The 18,062-nt window shown below is 40.4% G+C and overlaps 4 protein-coding genes and 1 long non-coding RNA gene across 5 annotated transcripts; 1 reads left to right on the forward strand and 4 right to left on the reverse strand.

The window, feature by feature from the left end:
• The first annotated feature begins 578 nt into the window (after positions 1–578).
• On the forward strand, positions 579–1,277 carry LOC104802273. The gene is made up of 2 exons (XR_770013.1): positions 579–913; positions 988–1,277. It is a non-coding gene; the product is annotated as an uncharacterized LOC104802273 (long non-coding RNA).
• Positions 1,278–1,313: 36 nt separating this feature from the next.
• Positions 1,314–4,920, reverse strand: LOC104802274 (probable galacturonosyltransferase 15). Its single transcript, XM_010525789.2, has 6 exons — positions 4,330–4,920; positions 3,999–4,042; positions 3,445–3,606; positions 2,349–2,930; positions 1,945–2,247; positions 1,314–1,852 (listed from the first exon to the last, which is right to left on the reverse strand). The coding sequence occupies exons 1-6, from the start codon at positions 4,562–4,564 to the stop codon at positions 1,568–1,570; spliced, it is 1,611 nt and encodes a 536-aa protein (XP_010524091.1). The 5' UTR covers positions 4,565–4,920; the 3' UTR covers positions 1,314–1,567.
• Positions 4,921–6,533: 1,613 nt separating this feature from the next.
• LOC104802275 lies at positions 6,534–8,250 on the reverse strand. Its single transcript, XM_010525791.2, has 5 exons — positions 7,565–8,250; positions 7,399–7,476; positions 7,218–7,291; positions 7,021–7,128; positions 6,534–6,734 (listed from the first exon to the last, which is right to left on the reverse strand). Exons 1-5 carry the CDS (start codon positions 8,232–8,234, stop codon positions 6,618–6,620), a joined length of 1,047 nt encoding a protein of 348 aa, XP_010524093.1. The 5' UTR covers positions 8,235–8,250; the 3' UTR covers positions 6,534–6,617.
• A 1,590-nt stretch (positions 8,251–9,840) lies between these two features.
• On the reverse strand, positions 9,841–11,483 carry LOC104802276 (peroxisomal and mitochondrial division factor 1-like). Its single transcript, XM_010525792.2, has one exon. The coding sequence runs from the start codon at positions 11,105–11,107 to the stop codon at positions 10,118–10,120; it is 990 nt and encodes a 329-aa protein (XP_010524094.1). The 5' UTR covers positions 11,108–11,483; the 3' UTR covers positions 9,841–10,117.
• Positions 11,484–12,880: 1,397 nt separating this feature from the next.
• LOC104802277 (mitogen-activated protein kinase 20) lies at positions 12,881–17,662 on the reverse strand. Its single transcript, XM_010525793.1, has 11 exons — positions 17,376–17,662; positions 17,177–17,291; positions 15,782–16,190; positions 15,297–15,424; positions 15,124–15,183; positions 14,795–14,944; positions 14,541–14,696; positions 14,201–14,412; positions 13,992–14,084; positions 13,640–13,785; positions 12,881–13,516 (listed from the first exon to the last, which is right to left on the reverse strand). The coding sequence occupies exons 1-11, from the start codon at positions 17,465–17,467 to the stop codon at positions 13,086–13,088; spliced, it is 1,992 nt and encodes a 663-aa protein (XP_010524095.1). The 5' UTR covers positions 17,468–17,662; the 3' UTR covers positions 12,881–13,085.
• Between the last annotated feature and the right edge of the window lie 400 nt (positions 17,663–18,062).

An 18,062-nucleotide genomic window follows, 5' to 3' on the forward strand; every position in this document is an offset into this window, starting at 1 on the left:
TGTTGTGGGGGGGGGGGGAATAAATGTAAATTTAGCTGAAGGTAACAAATAAGAACAACTGCAACTTTACATTCAACTACATCAAAGGAACTTTATAGGTAGCTCCTTCTAACACCATCATGACTACATTCATTGCAACAATTTTGTACTCTACATTATTATGGTAAAACAATATCAATTCAAACCCAATGAATCTTAACATGGATATTTCACGTTACATGTATCATATATGCGTGTGCATATATATATATTGAGCATCTAATGGGAGCAAATATATAAGGGAGGGAAAAAAAAGGTGAGGAAAGGTACCAAAAACGATGGGTATTCAAAAGGAGGGTTCAAAAATCAACACCTTCCCATCCCTCTCCTTTTTGCCATTAACGTGAAAGAAAATGGATGGTTCTGCCCTTCACCCCCACTCTTCCTCTCTTTTTTCTACCCATCCCTCAAACATAATTTCCTCTTTTTGTAAAAATGAAATACAATGAAGCAAAAAAAAAAACACCCTCTAATATATCAAGCAAGCACAAATTTAAACACATGTTCACAAATGTAGAAAAAGCAGGTAAGTGTATCTATTTATGCATACAGAAGAAAGATGACCAGTTTCTAGCTTCAGCATGAGATTAGGGTAGCTGTTAGATGCACGGTCCATTCTTTCTTCTATAAATACGTATCAGCTCGAACAACCCACCCTCTGGTTTCTGCAAGTGCGTTTTCACATCTTCATCTTCAAGAGAAATTAACTTGTAAACCAAAACAGCAAAAAGAGGGTTTATGTTTTCAAGAACACGCTATTGGAAAAGCAGATGCAGCAGTTAAGTGTTATTGAATCCAACATATATATCTCAAGAACTGTTATTTTTTTCCCCTTTGGTTAAGAACAGTTTTTTCTCATGAGCTAGCTAACCCGGTAAGTTTGATGATCACAAGTAGTGCCCTTTGATCCAATGAACCCTAAAAATCAGAGCTTTATTGTCATCGCAGTCGCAGCCATACAACCGGAGCTACATTCCGGTGAACCAGCTCCTCCAGCCTAATCAGCATTTCTCCTTCCAAGACCAACCTCCTCTCCAGCTTGTCTAATAAATCCGAGGTTATGGGTACACATATTCACTCGAGCGAGACGATATATGTGTATGTACATATATGCACGTATATGGTCCGATGATGTCTATGTTGACCTTTAAGTCCATGCTTAAACCTAAATCCATATACTCACATTTCTTTAGTTTCTTCGCACTGAAATTCAGTCGGGTTATCGAGTGTTTACGTCATTTTAGAGTTTACATATTAAGAGAACACTAGATGAGTGTCCAAATATAAAGCCTCCTCTTCAGATTTTGGGTTAATAATGAAGAAGTGTGTACATATGTGTGTATATATGTATGTGTGTGTAGTTTCTCTAAGTGTATGGACATGGAGTATGAGAGGAGGCTGAAGGCCGAAACTTCTTCCCTTCGTTCTCACACCACAGAGACTTTCTCGGCTTTTCTTCTTTTGCCATTTTTCTCCGTTTCTTCCTTGTTCCTATAGAGAGGGGGGGCCTTTGCCTTTTTAACGCTCATTAGCTGAGGACCTTGCACTTTCTGATGAATCTGTCAGATGAATTTACATGTCGGAACCAGAGGGGTCTTACCTCCGGGTTACCGATCTCGAACCATGGCTTTGCAGGGTTGCTGAAATGCACCACGGCTGCAGCTTCTATAACCTCTTTAGGGGCTTCCATGGATCGGGATCCCAGTCCAGCCACGTGCCATGATGGGTCCAGACCGTGTACCTGATCTTTGAAAGCGAGTAATGCCGGTGGTAGAGCTCCTGGTTTCCACATTTCCAGACCGGAACTCAGGCTCTGCATTATAATTAAGGAGACTGTGTCAATATCACAACGAAATTTTACAGGTCGTGTAATGTGAATATGGCGAAAGGAAATGCGATACTCACAAGCCTTAATGACGTGAAGTATGCTTCTGTGATATTGGTTTGCCTCCAGGCTTGGAGATCGAAGACATTCATGCCCGAAAGCCATGCGCAGTGATTTGGATAGAAGCTTGACGATATGAGTGGATGCGAGAAGTTGAAATAGTCTTTGTACTTTCTTCCTGGGCAGCAGTTTTCTCCGCACCACGAGCCGAAAACTGCACCAACAACTTTACCGTTGAGATCCGTTTCCCACAAAGATGAAATGTCTCGTTGTACTACTACATCATCATCCAACAACACTATCTTGTTGAGATCTGGAAAGAGCTGTTCGGTCCATGAAAAAAGAAATCAAGATGATGATAAATAGATGGGTTCGTGATTGTATATACATAGAGATTCTTGTGGAAAATCTTTGAGGGACTTACCTTGGGAATGTATATGCGAAGATGGTTCAAAAGGGAGAGGCAACCAGGGCTTAGAGCTTGTAAGGATTGCTTATGGCCATCAATGGAACCGAAGCCAACTTCTTTCAAGTTTCTGTAATGCCGTCTCCAAATCAAGCGATGAATCTCTAGCATCTCTTTCACTCTCAAATTCACCTCCTGAGGCCAATCAAACTGATGAAGTCCCTTCACTTCAACAACCGGTGATGAAACAGAGTTGATGGCAAACCAAGCGTGCATCGGAGTATAAGTTTTCTTATCGGTGACAATATGAAAGACAAACTTCTCGGGATTTACAGCATTTTTTATGGTAGAAGAGATGACAACGGAGGCAGCAAGAACGTTATCGGTCAACATAACAACATGGTGAAAGGATGGATCAGTGAGGCGAGAGACGAATTCTGGTGGAGGGAAACGAGCACGAGCCATTGAATTTATAGAGTACTCTTCAGTTAGTCTGAGGGTGAGGCAGTGTAGGCTCTTGGGAACACCGTGCGAGGCTAAGTGCCAGTAAATCATCTCATGCTGTTTTGATGATTGAACTTTGCGTTCCATCTCCATCAGCTGAAAGTAAACAAAGAGTAGCATCATATGAATTTAGACGAGAAATAAGACATAAAACTAGATAACCTTGTCTTTCACTTGTTGCTAAGCTGATAAATGCATGTCTGATAATCTGTAGGCTCCAATACAAATAATCACAATTCAAATGGAGTACCTAGTGTCACTAGTTTTGTCTCTTTAAATCAGCTTCAAGATTTCTACTTGACAGTCATTACCTATGAAGGCAAAGTAAAGGATACTAACTAGCTCTGAATTTCCCAGACAACGGCCACTTTAGCAACAATGCTGACCAAATTCCTACATTCATCCATTAGCGAGAATATCATAAGCTATTACCGTCAGTAGACCCATTATTTTATAAGCTATGAGATTTTAAAATTAGCGATCCATTACTGCATCTTTTCATTTCTTAGATCAATTTTCTTGAACTTGGAAATGAGGCGATGTTGTTGTTGTACATCTATGCTCAGGGCCAAAACCAAAGATATTAACACCAACTGAACTAGCTACTAACCATTTTCTTAGTGACGGAAGCAAAGGCCCTAATATCGCGGCGTTTTGACGTCATCTCCTTGACAAGGTCATTGAATGACTCCAACGAACCCTCATTTCCACTTCTCTTACCGTCATTATCTGTTTCTTCCACAAGCGCTCGAATCAGCTCCTCCCCGACTTTCTGCATGAGCCAAAGAAAACTTTCGTCACATCGTCTTGATGTCAAATGATGTCAGAAAGCCACAAACTGCCGTAAAGAGCAGAGCTTTTAGTGCTACCGAGAAATTGAAAGCAGAGTCTTTATTGGAATTCTACCCCCCTCGTCCACGAGGAGGCACATTCCGCTGAATGAACGCAGTACTAAGTTACTAACACAATACAGCAGGAAAGAGGCTTCTTTTTCCATACAATCTTCTTCTTTTTTTCTCGTAGCAGCACTATGGAAGTGCTGATAATTCCATTTCATATTTGTGAATTATTAATCGAAATTTGATTTAGAATCTTTTACGCGGATGAAACGTCTAAATTAAGAAATCAGTAATATATTGGACTAATACGTTGATCGATACTCACTAGAGATGCGTCGCCTCCACGGAAGAGTCTCCATCCCATGCAATCTGCGAACACATCAGCCAGAAAATGGTAATATTATAATCATAACAAAGTGATGGGAGAATTTTGTTCCAATTCGAAATCGATAAGTGTGGCAGAATCCACGAGTTGAAGTTTTGCTTAGTTATTTTCAAACATCTGAATGATGCTCCCATTTTTCCGGATCAATTAAAGGGCATCGCGGTGCAGAAAGCATCCCGTTGAGCGGGATCCGGGGAAGGGAAATTTGAAATCAGCGAAACTTGCGAAATCTCAGAATATTAGAAACACTAGAGATTGAAGAAGAAGTTACCGAGAGGAGAATCGCAAGCAGAGGCAGATTCGAGGACGAGAAACGCGATCCTGACCAAAAGAAAAGGGAGCACGACGGCGAGAAGCAGTAGGAGCACCAGCAAAGCCGTGCGACTAGGAAACCTCCTCATCCCGGTCGCCACCGCCACTCCTCCGCCTCCCCCCTTTCCGAATCCTGCGCCGGGACTCGGTATAGTGACTTTCTTAATCGCCGTCGCCGATATGTAAAACTTCATATTCTCACACTTTCTCACACTTTCCCTCAATTTCCCTCAAGTTCCATCGGTCCAAACACTCCGATATGAACCCTTTTCCAGATCTCCGACCTGGCTGCTGGTGCTGCTTCACTTCCGCACTCACTGGAAAAAAAAAACACTACACGAATCGATCCTACCTCAGTGATCGGAGATCGAAGATGCAAACAAACACGTCCACGTTTGAAGACGATCGATGAACATTGGAAACTTCGATGAGCAAACAGAGACGGGGATCGATCTGTATGAAGGAATAAGAATACATTCAAATACAAGAGGGATTTCCAAATAAACCAGAGAAAAAAGAAAGGTCGAGATATTCACCAACGTAAACGAATTTTTAAAATATTTCCAAAAAATATATAAATACATGTGGGATCGTACTCGTAGAGAATAGTACGAAATTACAGGAATAGCCTTTGTCACCGACACATAACTGGTGCCAAAGGCGGCAAAGAGCGAGAGTTCAGTGCGGGCGAGTACATGGGAGTTACGGTGCGCTGATCATGGATATTACCGTCCATAAATGATGTTTACTATAAAAAAAAAAACAATGGGGTTCCTTTGGATTTGTCAAACTCATATATTAGTTAACGACATTAATTGCTGAAGACTATGTATATGTAAGATATAATGTCATACGAATACCATCCATCCATCCATGCATGCATATAGGGGTGTCAATAGAACCCGAAATCCAAAGTCTGGCTCCAAGCCCGCCCAAAAAATTAAGGGCTTAGACCTAATAATATAAGCCCGGTAAATAAATGGGCGGGTCGGACCGGTCCGAAAAAAGTTAGGACAGAATCCCGTCCGACCCGAAATCCGTCCGACCCACCCATTTAGCCCGAAAAAATATTATATTATTAGATTTTTACTTTCATTTGAGATTTAATACCACATAACATTATATAAAAACTTTTATTTATATGTTTTATATATATATATATATATATATTTATATTTCAAAGCAATTTGATTAATATATATTAAACTTATATTTTTTATATATATATATATTATTAAACAATTTAATTAGATTTTGGTTTAATTAATTTATATATATATATATATATATATTTATAAGCAATTTGATTTATATATATTAAACTTATATTATATATATATATATTATTAAACAATTTAATTAGATTTTGGTTTAATTAATTTATAGATATATATATATATAATTTATATTTATGTATATTTTATGAGTTTAATTTTGATTTTTAAATTCTATCTCAATGTTTTTCTATACTTTTTATTGTATCGAATATATTTTTCGTATATTATATATATATTAAAAATATTATATAATTTATATATTTTAAATTTTATATGATTATTTTAATTTTTTTAATTATAATTGATATGGACGAAAATTTGTTATTGTTTTTTTTTAAATTATTAAATTATTATTATTATTGTTATTATTATTATTATATATTAATATTTATTTTTTTATTAAATAGAAAAAACCCGAAACCCGGTCCGAACCCGCCCGAAGTCCTATAGAACCGGGCTCCGGACCACCGATCATAAGCCCAAAAAATAAATGGGCAGGCCGACCCGGCCCGAAAATTTCGAAATCCGAACTAAACCCGGTCTGAACTCGGTCCGACCCGCCCATTTTACACCCCTACGTGATGTAATACTTGTGTATGGGGATATCTCCAAACGGATAGGAGTTGTGGCATTTACGATAATACCCTCCAGCGGAAGAATAAATAGGTTATGGTCCAACCCTTTTATTTACACACGTGGATACACATGCGAACTATACAGACAAAACATTTAGATGGAGACGTCACACCGCCAAGTTTCATACCACACATGGCAACATGATAAAGTTCAACTTTTTGTCAGATTTTTCTTGGAGATGGAGATGATGATGATCATGATCATGATGGTTGTATGTATAATAGGTACATTATCTTTTGCGCATGTCTCCTTTTGATAATGTAAGAACTTGATTTTGAAGGAAGACGGTTGGTCCAAAGGGCAAGGAGTAATGTAAGCAAAAAAAAGAACATTCTTACAAATTTGATGGATCCTTGACACAGACTGTTACATCGGATAGCAAACTGTGACCTGCAGGCTTCAGACCTCTTCTCATCCAATGATTCAACAATGTCCTCTCTAACTTCCTCACCTGCAGAAATCCATTCATTTATATATATACATATATATATATGTCTTATATTTTGTAAAATATATCCATTAAGACAAGCAGCGAGGCTTGAAGACAATGATATGCTTGAATTGAACAGTAACCAACTGAATGCTGACATCTTCTTCACTTAAACTAATTACAGCAGACCTGAACTAAGAGGCATGGAAATGGAGCAATGTGGTTCCCATTCTTGCACTCGGTGATCTAACTTGTACATGAATGAATCTTAATGGCACACAAATGAAAAAAGGGAAAGGAGGTTTACCTGTCTAACGATGAAAGGCTCCTCGGCTCGACTCAATGGCTCGGTTAATATGGTCAGAAACCCGTTCCTGTTTCCGTAAACGATATCTGTGAGCGGCCGATCACCCACCTGCCAAAACAATCATCTGTATCATTCATTCGGCTGCCTCGTATCAAATGCCAAGTTAACCTCTGAGAAGATCATCCGCCATTAGTTACCATAATTAGCTGCGAGGACGGACAACCAAAGTGTTTCTCGATCTCTTCAGCTGTCCCTGCAGGCTTTTTCACTCCTATTGTACAAGTAAAGATAGCATCAGAAAACTTGAAATAGCATCCAGGGCTAATGTAAAAACGAGAAGCTCGAGCTATAGCTTGAAAAACTGAGATGAAAACGTACTATGCCTCAACACTTTAAGTCGAATTTCAGCCTCCAGTGCCCTGGCTTTCGAGCTATCATGATCATATTCGGAGAGCCCTGATTCACCGGATCCGAATGGCAGTCACAAGTTAGAAACTTTATCAGTGAAAATACAGACATTCTTCAACGAAGAAGCGGGATTTACCAGCAGAATTACTAAACACGGCGATGTCATGCCCAAACACGGCCTTACACCGCTCTATGGAAGGTCGGAGCGGTGGCCACAGAGTCAGAGAATAAGGAGCCGTGAGAGTGTTGTCTTTATCGAACACCACGCCATTGAAACCCTTCCGCTTCAGCTCATCCCAGTCAATGTACCTTATATCCGGCACCGAAACGTGCGGCAAAGCCAGGTGATGATCTCTGACCACCACGGAGAGCGAAGAGCAAATGCCCTCGATGTTAACACGCTGTCCGACAGCCGCTTTCAGATCTGTCCACCACATGTTCGACGAAACTCCCACGTCGTCTTCACCCCTCCGACACACAAATTCGGGGGATTCGCCGTTCAAGCCTTCTGGGTTTTGGTTAGCGAGGCCCGGGTCGTCGATCGGAGAGCTGAATTGGAAAAACGGAAGCGAATCTTCGAATGAGGGGTATCGTCGACGCAGTTTGAGGCTGCGATGGTGCAAGATCTGCCGAGAAGATGATGATGACGACGATGATGACGACGATGATGACGACGATGAGGAGGAGGAGGAGGAGGAGCGGATGGGTATGGTGGAGGAGAGGAGATTAGGGTTTCCTTTGCAAGTGGGAGAGGAGAGAAGGAAGCTTTTGGGGATTGGGTAGTAAAAGCTAACGGAAGCAGCCATCGGGCGCCGATTGCATCTGAGACTCGTTAAAATATTTTTAATTAGTTTTCCTACCAAACAAGTAGAGCAATATACAAAAGTTCCTGGTTTCTTGGAGCCGCTCTTTGAACCAAATCCAACCAACATTAACCTCCAATCAAATTATTTGGATACGCAAACGCATATTTGCTTTTAATATTCACCAATACATCAATGCAGCAGATACTATTTGGAGTATATTATTCTCAAATAGAGTACGGACCAGACAAAGGCAAAGAAGCTTCTTACAATTGTCCCTTGGTCGGAACTCTGAAGCCCGCTCCGTGTTTTTTTTTTTGGTGGTCTACCTAGAATCTCATTACCAGTTTTGGTTGAATGCTGTAGATCACTCTCATCACCCAGAAAGAGATGATATTATGAAGAGAACCAAGTTTAAGTTCTCCGGATCAGATCCTTGAGTTCCCATAACCTGGGAAACATATGTGCAGTCTTTGCATACTCTGCACCTACTTCAAACAGATTTAGGATGATGGAGGCAAACCAGTCTATAACCTGCACCAAACATCTTTTAACTTCCAACTTCCGAGTTCCTGTCGGCTATTATTTATCTCCACATTGTTTTGTGTTTTCTTCGGACCAAGATATTGGCAGCTACTCAAGTTTAACAGCGTTCTCTTCCCTTCATCTTCCTTGGCCATGGTCGCACATACCAACTGAAGACAGGAAAGAGAGGGAAAAGGTGGAAGTGTTACCAGAGCAAAATGGAAGAGAGAGAAGCGGACAACTCAGCCAGGGGAAGATAAAGTGATCACAGGACACAGATGCATCTGTTAAACCCGATGATCTGTTACATTTCACAGAAAAAAAAGCTCCACAAATCTATCCAACCCCGCCCATAACGGACGAATCTAGGCCATCTTATTCTTGTTGATTCTGGAATGAAAGAAGAACTGATTGTAGAGTTTTCCAACATACCAGACCTGAGGTAACAGAACAAAAGAACCTTTTCATCTCTGACCAAGCCTGAAGGGATAATGCATCATGTGCCAGACGACTCTTATAAAAGAAGTGATCTTCATGTTGGATGACCACAAAACTTTTGCTGGTTCAGGCACGGGAAAACTCAAATTGCCTAGTGATACTTGAAAGAATGTAGTCATCATCAGCTCAAAATGAAGATACTGGAGATTCATCCAGTGACACATTTCTTTATCCAGAAATCTTTTCCACGAGAACCAGAAATCTTTCAAGATGAAGTTCCTGAATCCAAAAATGAAGACAACCCATGATAGAAGGAAACGAGAACTTATGCCTGTACGTAAAAATGCAGTTTTAGGTTCCACATCCTCATTACCTTGACACTGGAATGACATTTTCAGAGACCTACCTTGTCCCCAAAGCGATGCATGATCAATTTCATGCAAGAATTGATGTCGGATTCCTTGAGCTTCTTCGTAGTTCTGACCCACGAAATCCAGGTAGGGTAATACAAAATCATCACAGAGCACAACCATGGTATACGAGCCCTGGAGTTGCCATTTCTAACAAGCAATTAATGAAACGCAGTTCCAGGGAACATGGAAATACAGCAGAACCCCTACCCAGAACCAGATCATAAAGTGGCAAATATTCAGAAACATGTTTCTATTGATTTACTTTGTTATTCAGCAAACCGCGCAGTGCTGGAAACAATTTCATAAGACAACTAGAGAGGTGATGAAGAAGTTATCAAATGCATTCGATAAGCCGAAGATTCAACAAAAACAAGAAAACCAACAGCCAAAAACATCACAAGCTCAGATATCAAAACCAAGCAAAATCGTGGCAACCTATAAAGCATAACTGATATCGATTGTAATACTGAAAGAGCAATCCTCAACAATGGCTCCAGTACCTACGATAAATCACCCTCGCTTCGAATAGCAGACAAACAAAGTTGCCGCTACCAAACCAACAGCTCCAACAGACCCAGCAGCAAGAACAGGCCATTGTTGTGACTTCACTTCCAAGAAACTGTTCTGGTCACAATTACTGACCTTCCTTGTTCCAATTCCATTATTAGACTCAATGATCATCTCCTTCAACCCAGCCATTGTTATCTTCGCCTCCTCGATCAGCTTCAGCAACTCCTCCATCTTCAACCCCAGCTCAATCTCCCTTTTCTCTGATTCTCTCAGAGCATCCTCTGCAAGCTTCTTCTCCCACTTGCATTTCTCCACATCCTTGCCATTCCTCACCGTTTCCAGCTTCAAGCCCGCAATTTTCTTCTGAAACTCGCTAATCTCTCTCTCCTTCCCACCAATCTTCTCTCTCATCTCCTCTTCCACTCTAAGTTTCTTGCTCTTCTCCTCCATTTCCCTCACTTCCAAAATCCCAACTTTCCGTTCAAGATCCCTAACCTTCTTCTCTGTCTCGGCCCTCGCTTTCCTCAACACCACCACTTCCCTCTCAGAGGCCTCCAACTTCTCCCCCTTCTCCGCCGCCGCCTTTTTCAGCTCGGCCACCTCCGCCGCCACCTCATCCCCCGCGCTCATGGTGGAGATCAGATCGTGCTGAAGCCGCGAAACCTCTGTCTCGAGCTCCACTGCTCTCGCGGCAATGGATTCAAGAGCCTTCTTCTCTTCCTCAGCCTGCTCGAACTCCTTCTCCATCTCGCCGAACCTCTGGTTCATCTCCGCTTCCACGCCTCTCAGCTCTTCCAATTCACCTGTCAGCCGCTCCAACCTCTCCTTCATTTCCAGATTCACCCGTGTCAGCTTCTGCTTCTCGTCCTCCAGTTCCTCCATTCTTCGTTTCATTTCAGCCGTATTCCCGCCGCCGCTTTGATCGGAATCGGAGAATCCCTTCGCCGCCAAATCGTCGACATCACCGTCGATAACCACCTCATCTGCCATGTGTGTATGTAACTAAGGAATCCACCTCAATAAACCAGTAAGAGAAAAACCCTAGTTTTCCAGATTCCGTGGATCGCTGTGAGGCCGAAATGGAAACCGAAAGGAGGACTTTCTTGAGGCAACCTTTTCAATTTTCCGGGAAAAGGGAATCGAAAAGATTCGATTAGGGTTTCCGATGGAGCAAATGGCGCCGAGAAATCGGAGCGGTTGATGCGAAGACATTCCGATGGGCTCGTTTTTTATAATACGACAATCTAAGCCCAATAGACCAACTTAGGCCCATATATACCCAACGTCCATTTGGTACCATATGCATATATATATAAAAACTAAAATGAAGAAAATATTATTGGAAAAAATGCCAAGATCTTTTTTTTTCCCACCACATTGTTATCTAAATGTAAAAAAAATAATAAAGGAAAACGGAGAATGGATGTGAGGGGGTCAGCCATGGAAGGTCGAGAAGTCGTCGTCCATCTCGAAGCGGTGGAGAAAGGAAGAGAGAAGTCTCATGGCTTTGATCTGACAGCGGAGAGACAGAATATAAGAAGCAGTCTGATCGAAGAGCGCGTCGTTTCCAAGCGCCGCCGCACCAGGCACCATCTTCTTCAGCAATGCTATCTTCTCCTCCACCTCCTCCTCCTCCTCCGGCGGCGGCGGCGAGAGTTCGGTCGGAGCCTTATCCATTATGTCCGTCCTGTTTGTGAGTTGCGAATGATGGGAGGGGCTCTTGGGGTTGGGGGGACTGTTAAATTATGAGGGAGTTGCAGAAATGGCTAATGCCATCGAAGCAAGCTGGGTCCAGTTGTACTACATGGCTTCTCTTTGGTAGGCGCGTGATATCCACGCGGCCTTTTTAGATGTTTCACTCTCAGTGGACACGTCAGCCGTATGGATAATTCTCTCTCTCCCCCTCAAAGAATTACTTTTATATTTTATTATTAGAATTTGATTTTTTTAATAAAGAATATAAACGAATCAATCGGCACTATATATGTATATACACTACTTACGCGCGGGGAGATGGCGCGTGACAGAAAGGAAGGAAGGAGGGATCGGCTGCGGCATGTCGCACAGAAGCCGAGGGAAAAGAAAAGAAAAGCACATGTGCCCTCACATGAACTTCTTGATCCCAACACCCTTTCCCATGTGATATTATCTTTTTCCATACTATGTATGCATATACACTGCTTACATAGTGCATATATACACATGAACATATACATATATATAATGGATTGGATCCAGTCAATCTAGATAGTGTAGTTTTAAGTGGATGATCCAGTTGCAGCAAATTTCCACGTGACCACCACAGTCGGCATGGTTGCCACGTGGCAAATATTGGGTCCCATTTATTTGTCAAAGAATACAAATGCGCTAGTAAGTTATTAAATACCCTATGGTTAAAATACAAATTCAACATGGGAGAGATGGCGCTTGTCTTATTGTTTATACATGGATCACAATGTAAAATCTAGGGTTTGATAGCATATACATATACATATATATGTGTGTTTGTGTGGATATAGATTGAGCTTGGATGAGCAATAAATAAATGGTGGGCAGGCGGGGTGATGTTTCCAACGAGGGAACGAAAGATACGTTTGGTATTGGGATTTGAGATTTTCATATCCGAGTGGCTTTTGCATTCATTTCAACACGCCATGGACAAAATAATTATATCGTATGGGCCTAATACCTTAGAAAAACCAAAGGTCCATGATCCTTTCCATTATAATTTATGATATATATGTATATGTGATTATATATGCATATCCACAAAAATTATCCATCGAGTATATGAAATAAAATCCCCAGAGACTCTTTTGTCAGTCGGAGAAAACAAGACCAACTAAAATATATAAACATTTTTTGGCAGTCCACTCGCGTTGAAACACAAGAGACACGGATCGTATATGGGACGATCTTCGAACCTGACAATGTCTTTAAACACCAAATATGCGCTCCGACAGACACTTCAGTACATCTTCGACACACCGTACCGAACAGCTCCAGCGTTATGGTGAGCAGAGCCACTAGCTGTGACCGCCGTAGCAGCTCCGATTCTACTGTACCGAGCTGCCGACGTGGCCTGTAACAGGTTTGTGTCGATGACAATCCGTTCGCTTAGGCTCTCGACCTTGTTCATTCCAGTTCTTGTCGCGATAAACGGGTTGTTGTCTATGTTGATGGCCACTTCGGGGACGTACCCACAATGCTGAATTTGCCTCGGATGGGATGAGACGCTCTTCTCGGGTTCCATCGTCATGTTATCTTGTTTTCCGATGGTAGAGTTGTGGTAGTTGCAGGGAACCATGGGTGAAGGGATGAAAGTGGTGTTCCGGATGAATGATCTTGGACCGTATATATCTCTCCCGGCTCTTCCATTGTCGAATGTCGGAACTGGGACTATACATGTACTCATTTTGGTGGTTGTATTCAGTTACAGACAAAGAGATGAGTTCTGTCTCGAAATTACGTTTTTAAATAATAACTCGAAATATCGGATTGGGGAACAAGGTTAAAGAGTACCTGACAGGTTTCTTTGAGATGTTTGTAAAGTCACGTGTTGATTCATAGTAACGTTTTGAACCATTTCAGGCTCCGAAGTGTTTGGATTATTAGCTATTTTCGGTTGCCCTCCCCGAGTCACCGTACTTGAGTGTATAACTGTCGGTCTGAAAGCACGAAAACATGAAAACTTTTGTAATCTGACACTGACACAGAGTCGTAAGAATGAAATGGATATGACATCAAGATATATAGATACAGGAAAGCAATTAACAACTATCTAGTGGTGTTGCTCCGGGGAAGAACAACGAAAGGGAAACCCGAAAACAGTTCAAAGTACCACATATATTCCGGAAGAAATATGAATTTATACCTAGGAAGAGAGATATGCTTCCTTTCTAGATGAACCGTTCTCCCTCCGCTTTCCTCAAGATGAGCAAACTGTCTTCTGAATTGATCGACGACACTGCACAGTGGTAAATATTTGCATTAAAATCAGGGGAGATATGAGAGAACAGGTAATCTACCTGCCTGAGTAGAAGTTAAACGTACAGTAACGAATTTGTTCACAAACATTAGGACCTTGGATAGAGAAAGCCGGCCTTATCCGTCCCATTCATGTAATCTTTTAGCAGCTGAGGATGGTATTCGAGTATCTCTCGAAAAATCAGCTCTCTTATTTCCTCTTTCGTGACCTTTCGTCTCTCGAACTCGAATTCCATTTTCGTGATTGGCTGACACGAAGGCTCCCTCTCAACTTTTGCCAGCCCCTTGAAATATGGATCAGCAAGTGCCTGATAAATAGTAAAAATGACAAACCTCAATTTTAAAATGTGGCTCCAAAAAAGATCAAACATGCATGATAAACTCTCTACTTGATAGGAAAAAAAAAAGATATTGTTGAAATAAGACGAGGAAGAACCTCTTCAGCAGTTGGTCGATCTTTTGGATCAAAGGCAAGAAGCCTCCCTAACAGCTTCAGAGCCAACGGATCAGCGTTCAGGAATTTCTGAGCAAAAGGAACGGGTGGCTTTTTCCTCATGGTTGTTAAATACTTCCTTGCCTTCTCATTTCGTACCTGCACAATTAACCACAAGCATTATCATCTATGTAAGTCTTTCATTTAGATATGTCGAGATTCAAATGTGTGTGTTCCTTTCACAATAAGACCATTACCTTGGAGATGGTGTCCAGCGAAGGTGTCCCGAGCAGATCTGTCATCAGATCAAGTTGATGAACAACATTGTTTCCCGGGAAAAGTGGTTTTCCTGTTAATACCTCCGCGAAAATGCAACCTATACTCCATATATCGATTGCAGGAGTATACTACAAAGCCAAATACATCACGCGTTATCTTGTGATGAAAATTAATGCAAGGTTTGAACCTAGAAACAACAAGATGCAGTCTGTCTTCAAGAAAATACTAAAAGACCAGTGACTTATTGAGTTTGAAAGTTGAATCACAATACACCAATTACAGATGTTATTGACGATAGATGAACCACCTTAGAGTAAAATGATCCACAGAGTTCCGGAGCTCTATACCATCTTGTAGCAACATAGTCCTACAAAAATACCCAAATAAAGTTGAATAATATAATATCAACTCCCTATGTATTGATCAAAATTTAGACCAAATTCAAGTCAGTAGAAGAAAAAAACTCTTAATGAATCATACCGTCCAGAAGATTGTTGTTGCTGTGTCGTTGAAAGCAACCCTTGCAAGCCCAAAATCACAAATCTTAAGTTTACAGTTTGCATTAGCCAATATGTTCTTTGGTTTTAGGTCTCGGTGGTAGACATTAGCTGATACAACCAAAAGTATATGACACACAGGTGTAAATTAAGACACAATAACAAGATAAATTTGAACAGGCAAATATGACTTAATAGAAGTTCCAATACATGAAGAACAACACGAGAGCTTTGCAACCATCTATGATGCATCCACTCAAGGGTTTATGAAATAAATCGAGAAGATCCGGATAAACCAAAGTAAAATTCCAAGCAGAAAAGACAACCTTGCAGTATATTCTAGGTTCTAAGCACAAAACTATCCATTTTTTTTTTTAATAAAAAAGAAGGTTAACTCATAGAGGGAAATAAGAACAAAGATAAGAACTAAAACTTGTTTTTTAAGGGAAGGGAAAAACGAGATCTTACCAGTGTGAATATATTTTAGTGCACGGAGCAATTGGTAGAGGAAAAATTGATAATGCTCTCTTGTCAAATCATCGTTTGCTTTGATGACTTGATGGAGATCTGATTCCATGAGCTCGAAAACCACAAAAATATCTTTAAATTCTCTCCTTGAAGGAGGAAGCATAATGTGTTTAATTTCAACGATATCGGGGTGCCTTAGCAGTCTGACCAGCTTTGTCTCACGTAATATCCTTGCAGCATCTGATATGTGCTCAAAGATATTGTGTATCTTCTTTATAGCCACTTTCTCGCCAGTAAGGGTGTCTATAGCTGAACATACTACACCATAACTGCCTTTATCAATCACTTCATGAATCTTAAATCTATTGGCGTCGCCATATTCAGAAAAGAATTCGATCTCCAGAGAATTCTGTTCACAAAAAGAACGAGTCAGAGAAGACTTCAGTGCAGGATACAACTCGTACAATTGCGGTTCTCGGAAAAATATACACACACACACACAAACATTAAGCAATGCATTACTTATAAACCCTCTGAATTGAATGGAAAAAACTCCAACATTGCAGGAATTATATAAAAAGCATGCTATTGAGGCCAAATTCTGATAGTGCAGACATGGAAAGAGCAAATGATCTCCATACCATAGCCTCTTGTATGGAACGCAAGGTATATTTGTGTTGTCCAATGTAGATCAATTCTTTTTAACTAAAACAAAATCTCGTTGTTTCTTGCAAACCAAACAACTTTGGACAACAACACCACTAAAAGGCGACAGCCGCGACACCTTCCAATGAAATCAATTAGTCTCTAGAAATAAATCCAATGGAACTGGAAAAGCCAACAGGGGATGACCAAAACCAACAAAAATTGATTGAGAATACCCATAAGCCCAAGCACACAAGTGAAGAGACAAATACAAAGATAATATGAATCAAAGAACTTATCTTCAATCAAAAGGGATAATTGACATTGCGACAAGGATCGAGGTATTCAGGTTCAAACCTCGTTCCGAGCCAAAGTTTTCAGAAACAGACAAAAATATAATCTGATGTAGGAGGTTTGGAATTGTGATTCAGAAAGAAAAAAAAAACAAATGACATAAATTGGTTCAAAGTAGAAGCATAATAAAACTCAAATGGATCGAAGGTGAACTCTTGAAACAGGAAACAAATATTTTCGATGACGCATATTGTCTTAATTAAGCGTTGTCCCTTTTCACCCGCAACGTACACAAAATCCAAATACCGTCTCTCTCTAGAATAAATAGAAACCATTTTTGTCCAAAACGGGAAAAGAAAATCCAAATAAAAAACAATATTAAGCCAAAACCATTAAATACCAAACAATAACTGGAGGAATCGATAAAACAACGAATTCGAGTAAAAACAAAATCACCTTCTTGCGATGAACTTGCTGCATCGTGCTCACCGACAACTGAATCAAGCAAGTAGAAGAAACCACGAGAGAGAGAAAAATCCTAAACCCCTGAATTTGGGGAACCAGGGTAGATCTGAAAGAGGCGAAAAAGAATCAATCAGATTAGCCGCATTTACCCCATCTGCCGCTACTTCGAATAACGAGACCGGAATCCAACCTGGTTCTGCTGCGACAATCGATCGCCGACGGACAGAGAACCAAAAGCGAATTTCTCATGCAACACTCAGGCGCAACAGAAACCCTCTCCATGTTCAGACACCAAACCACTGAATCAGACAATATAAGCTAACATAAATCAGAGAGCAAATGAAAGCTGAGTAGGAACAACAACAACATTGTTTCGGATGCATATTTCCCCCGGAGAAATCGAAGGGACTCGTCGTGGATGAGATATGATCACCGACACAAATAAGAAGAGCCAGAGAGAAAGAGAGAGAGAGTGAAAACGAGATGAAAAAGAGATAAGGAACAAATCTAGAGGGGATTATATATAGGGTTAATACCGTTTTTGGTGAGCTGCCCTTTTTCAAATAAAAAATAAAAAATCCAAACAGTTAATAAACCAAAACCGCTTGGTTAAATTTGATTTTATTACAATTACTATACTTATCATAATATAAATTTTTTTATTTTTTATTACGTCTTTATTATTATTGTTTTTGTTATCTTCACTACATTCGTTCGTGTTAGTTATATTGTGAGGGAGTCCAACGTCTTTTATATAAAAAAAAATACTATAATATTAATATGTTTTTTTATGAAGATTTTGTCAGTCCATAGGATTATTATAAAGGTAACAAGTTTTTATATTTAAATGAGAGTGGCATGGCAGTGTAATTTTATG

The sequence above is a fragment of the Tarenaya hassleriana genome, unplaced genomic scaffold (assembly GCF_000463585.1).
Source record: "Tarenaya hassleriana unplaced genomic scaffold, ASM46358v1 Cleome8, whole genome shotgun sequence".
Lineage (NCBI taxonomy): Eukaryota > Viridiplantae > Streptophyta > Magnoliopsida > Brassicales > Cleomaceae > Tarenaya > Tarenaya hassleriana.

Coding starts and splice junctions, on each gene's coding strand:
- LOC104802274 (XM_010525789.2), bottom strand. CDS start 4,564: ATGAAGTTTTACATATCGGCGACGGCGATTAAGAAAGTCACTATACCG. Junction 4,043..4,329: donor TGCTTGCGATTCTCCTCTCG/GTAACTTCTTCT, acceptor ATGTGTTCGCAG/ATTGCATGGGATGGAGACTC. Junction 1,853..1,944: donor ACTTCACGTCATTAAGGCTT/GTGAGTATCGCA, acceptor ATTATAATGCAG/AGCCTGAGTTCCGGTCTGGA.
- LOC104802277 (XM_010525793.1), bottom strand. CDS start 17,467: ATGGAGAGGGTTTCTGTTGCGCCTGAGTGTTGCATGAGAAATTCGCTT. Junction 17,292..17,375: donor GATTGTCGCAGCAGAACCAG/GTTGGATTCCGG, acceptor CGCCTCTTTCAG/ATCTACCCTGGTTCCCCAAA. Junction 15,184..15,296: donor CAACAACAATCTTCTGGACG/GTATGATTCATT, acceptor GTATTTTTGTAG/GACTATGTTGCTACAAGATG.
- LOC104802276 (XM_010525792.2), bottom strand. CDS start 11,107: ATGGCAGATGAGGTGGTTATCGACGGTGATGTCGACGATTTGGCGGCG.
- LOC104802275 (XM_010525791.2), bottom strand. CDS start 8,234: ATGGCTGCTTCCGTTAGCTTTTACTACCCAATCCCCAAAAGCTTCCTT. Junction 7,477..7,564: donor CGTGTTTAGTAATTCTGCTG/GTAAATCCCGCT, acceptor CCGGTGAATCAG/GGCTCTCCGAATATGATCAT. Junction 6,735..7,020: donor AGCCTTTCATCGTTAGACAG/GTAAACCTCCTT, acceptor GGATTTCTGCAG/GTGAGGAAGTTAGAGAGGAC.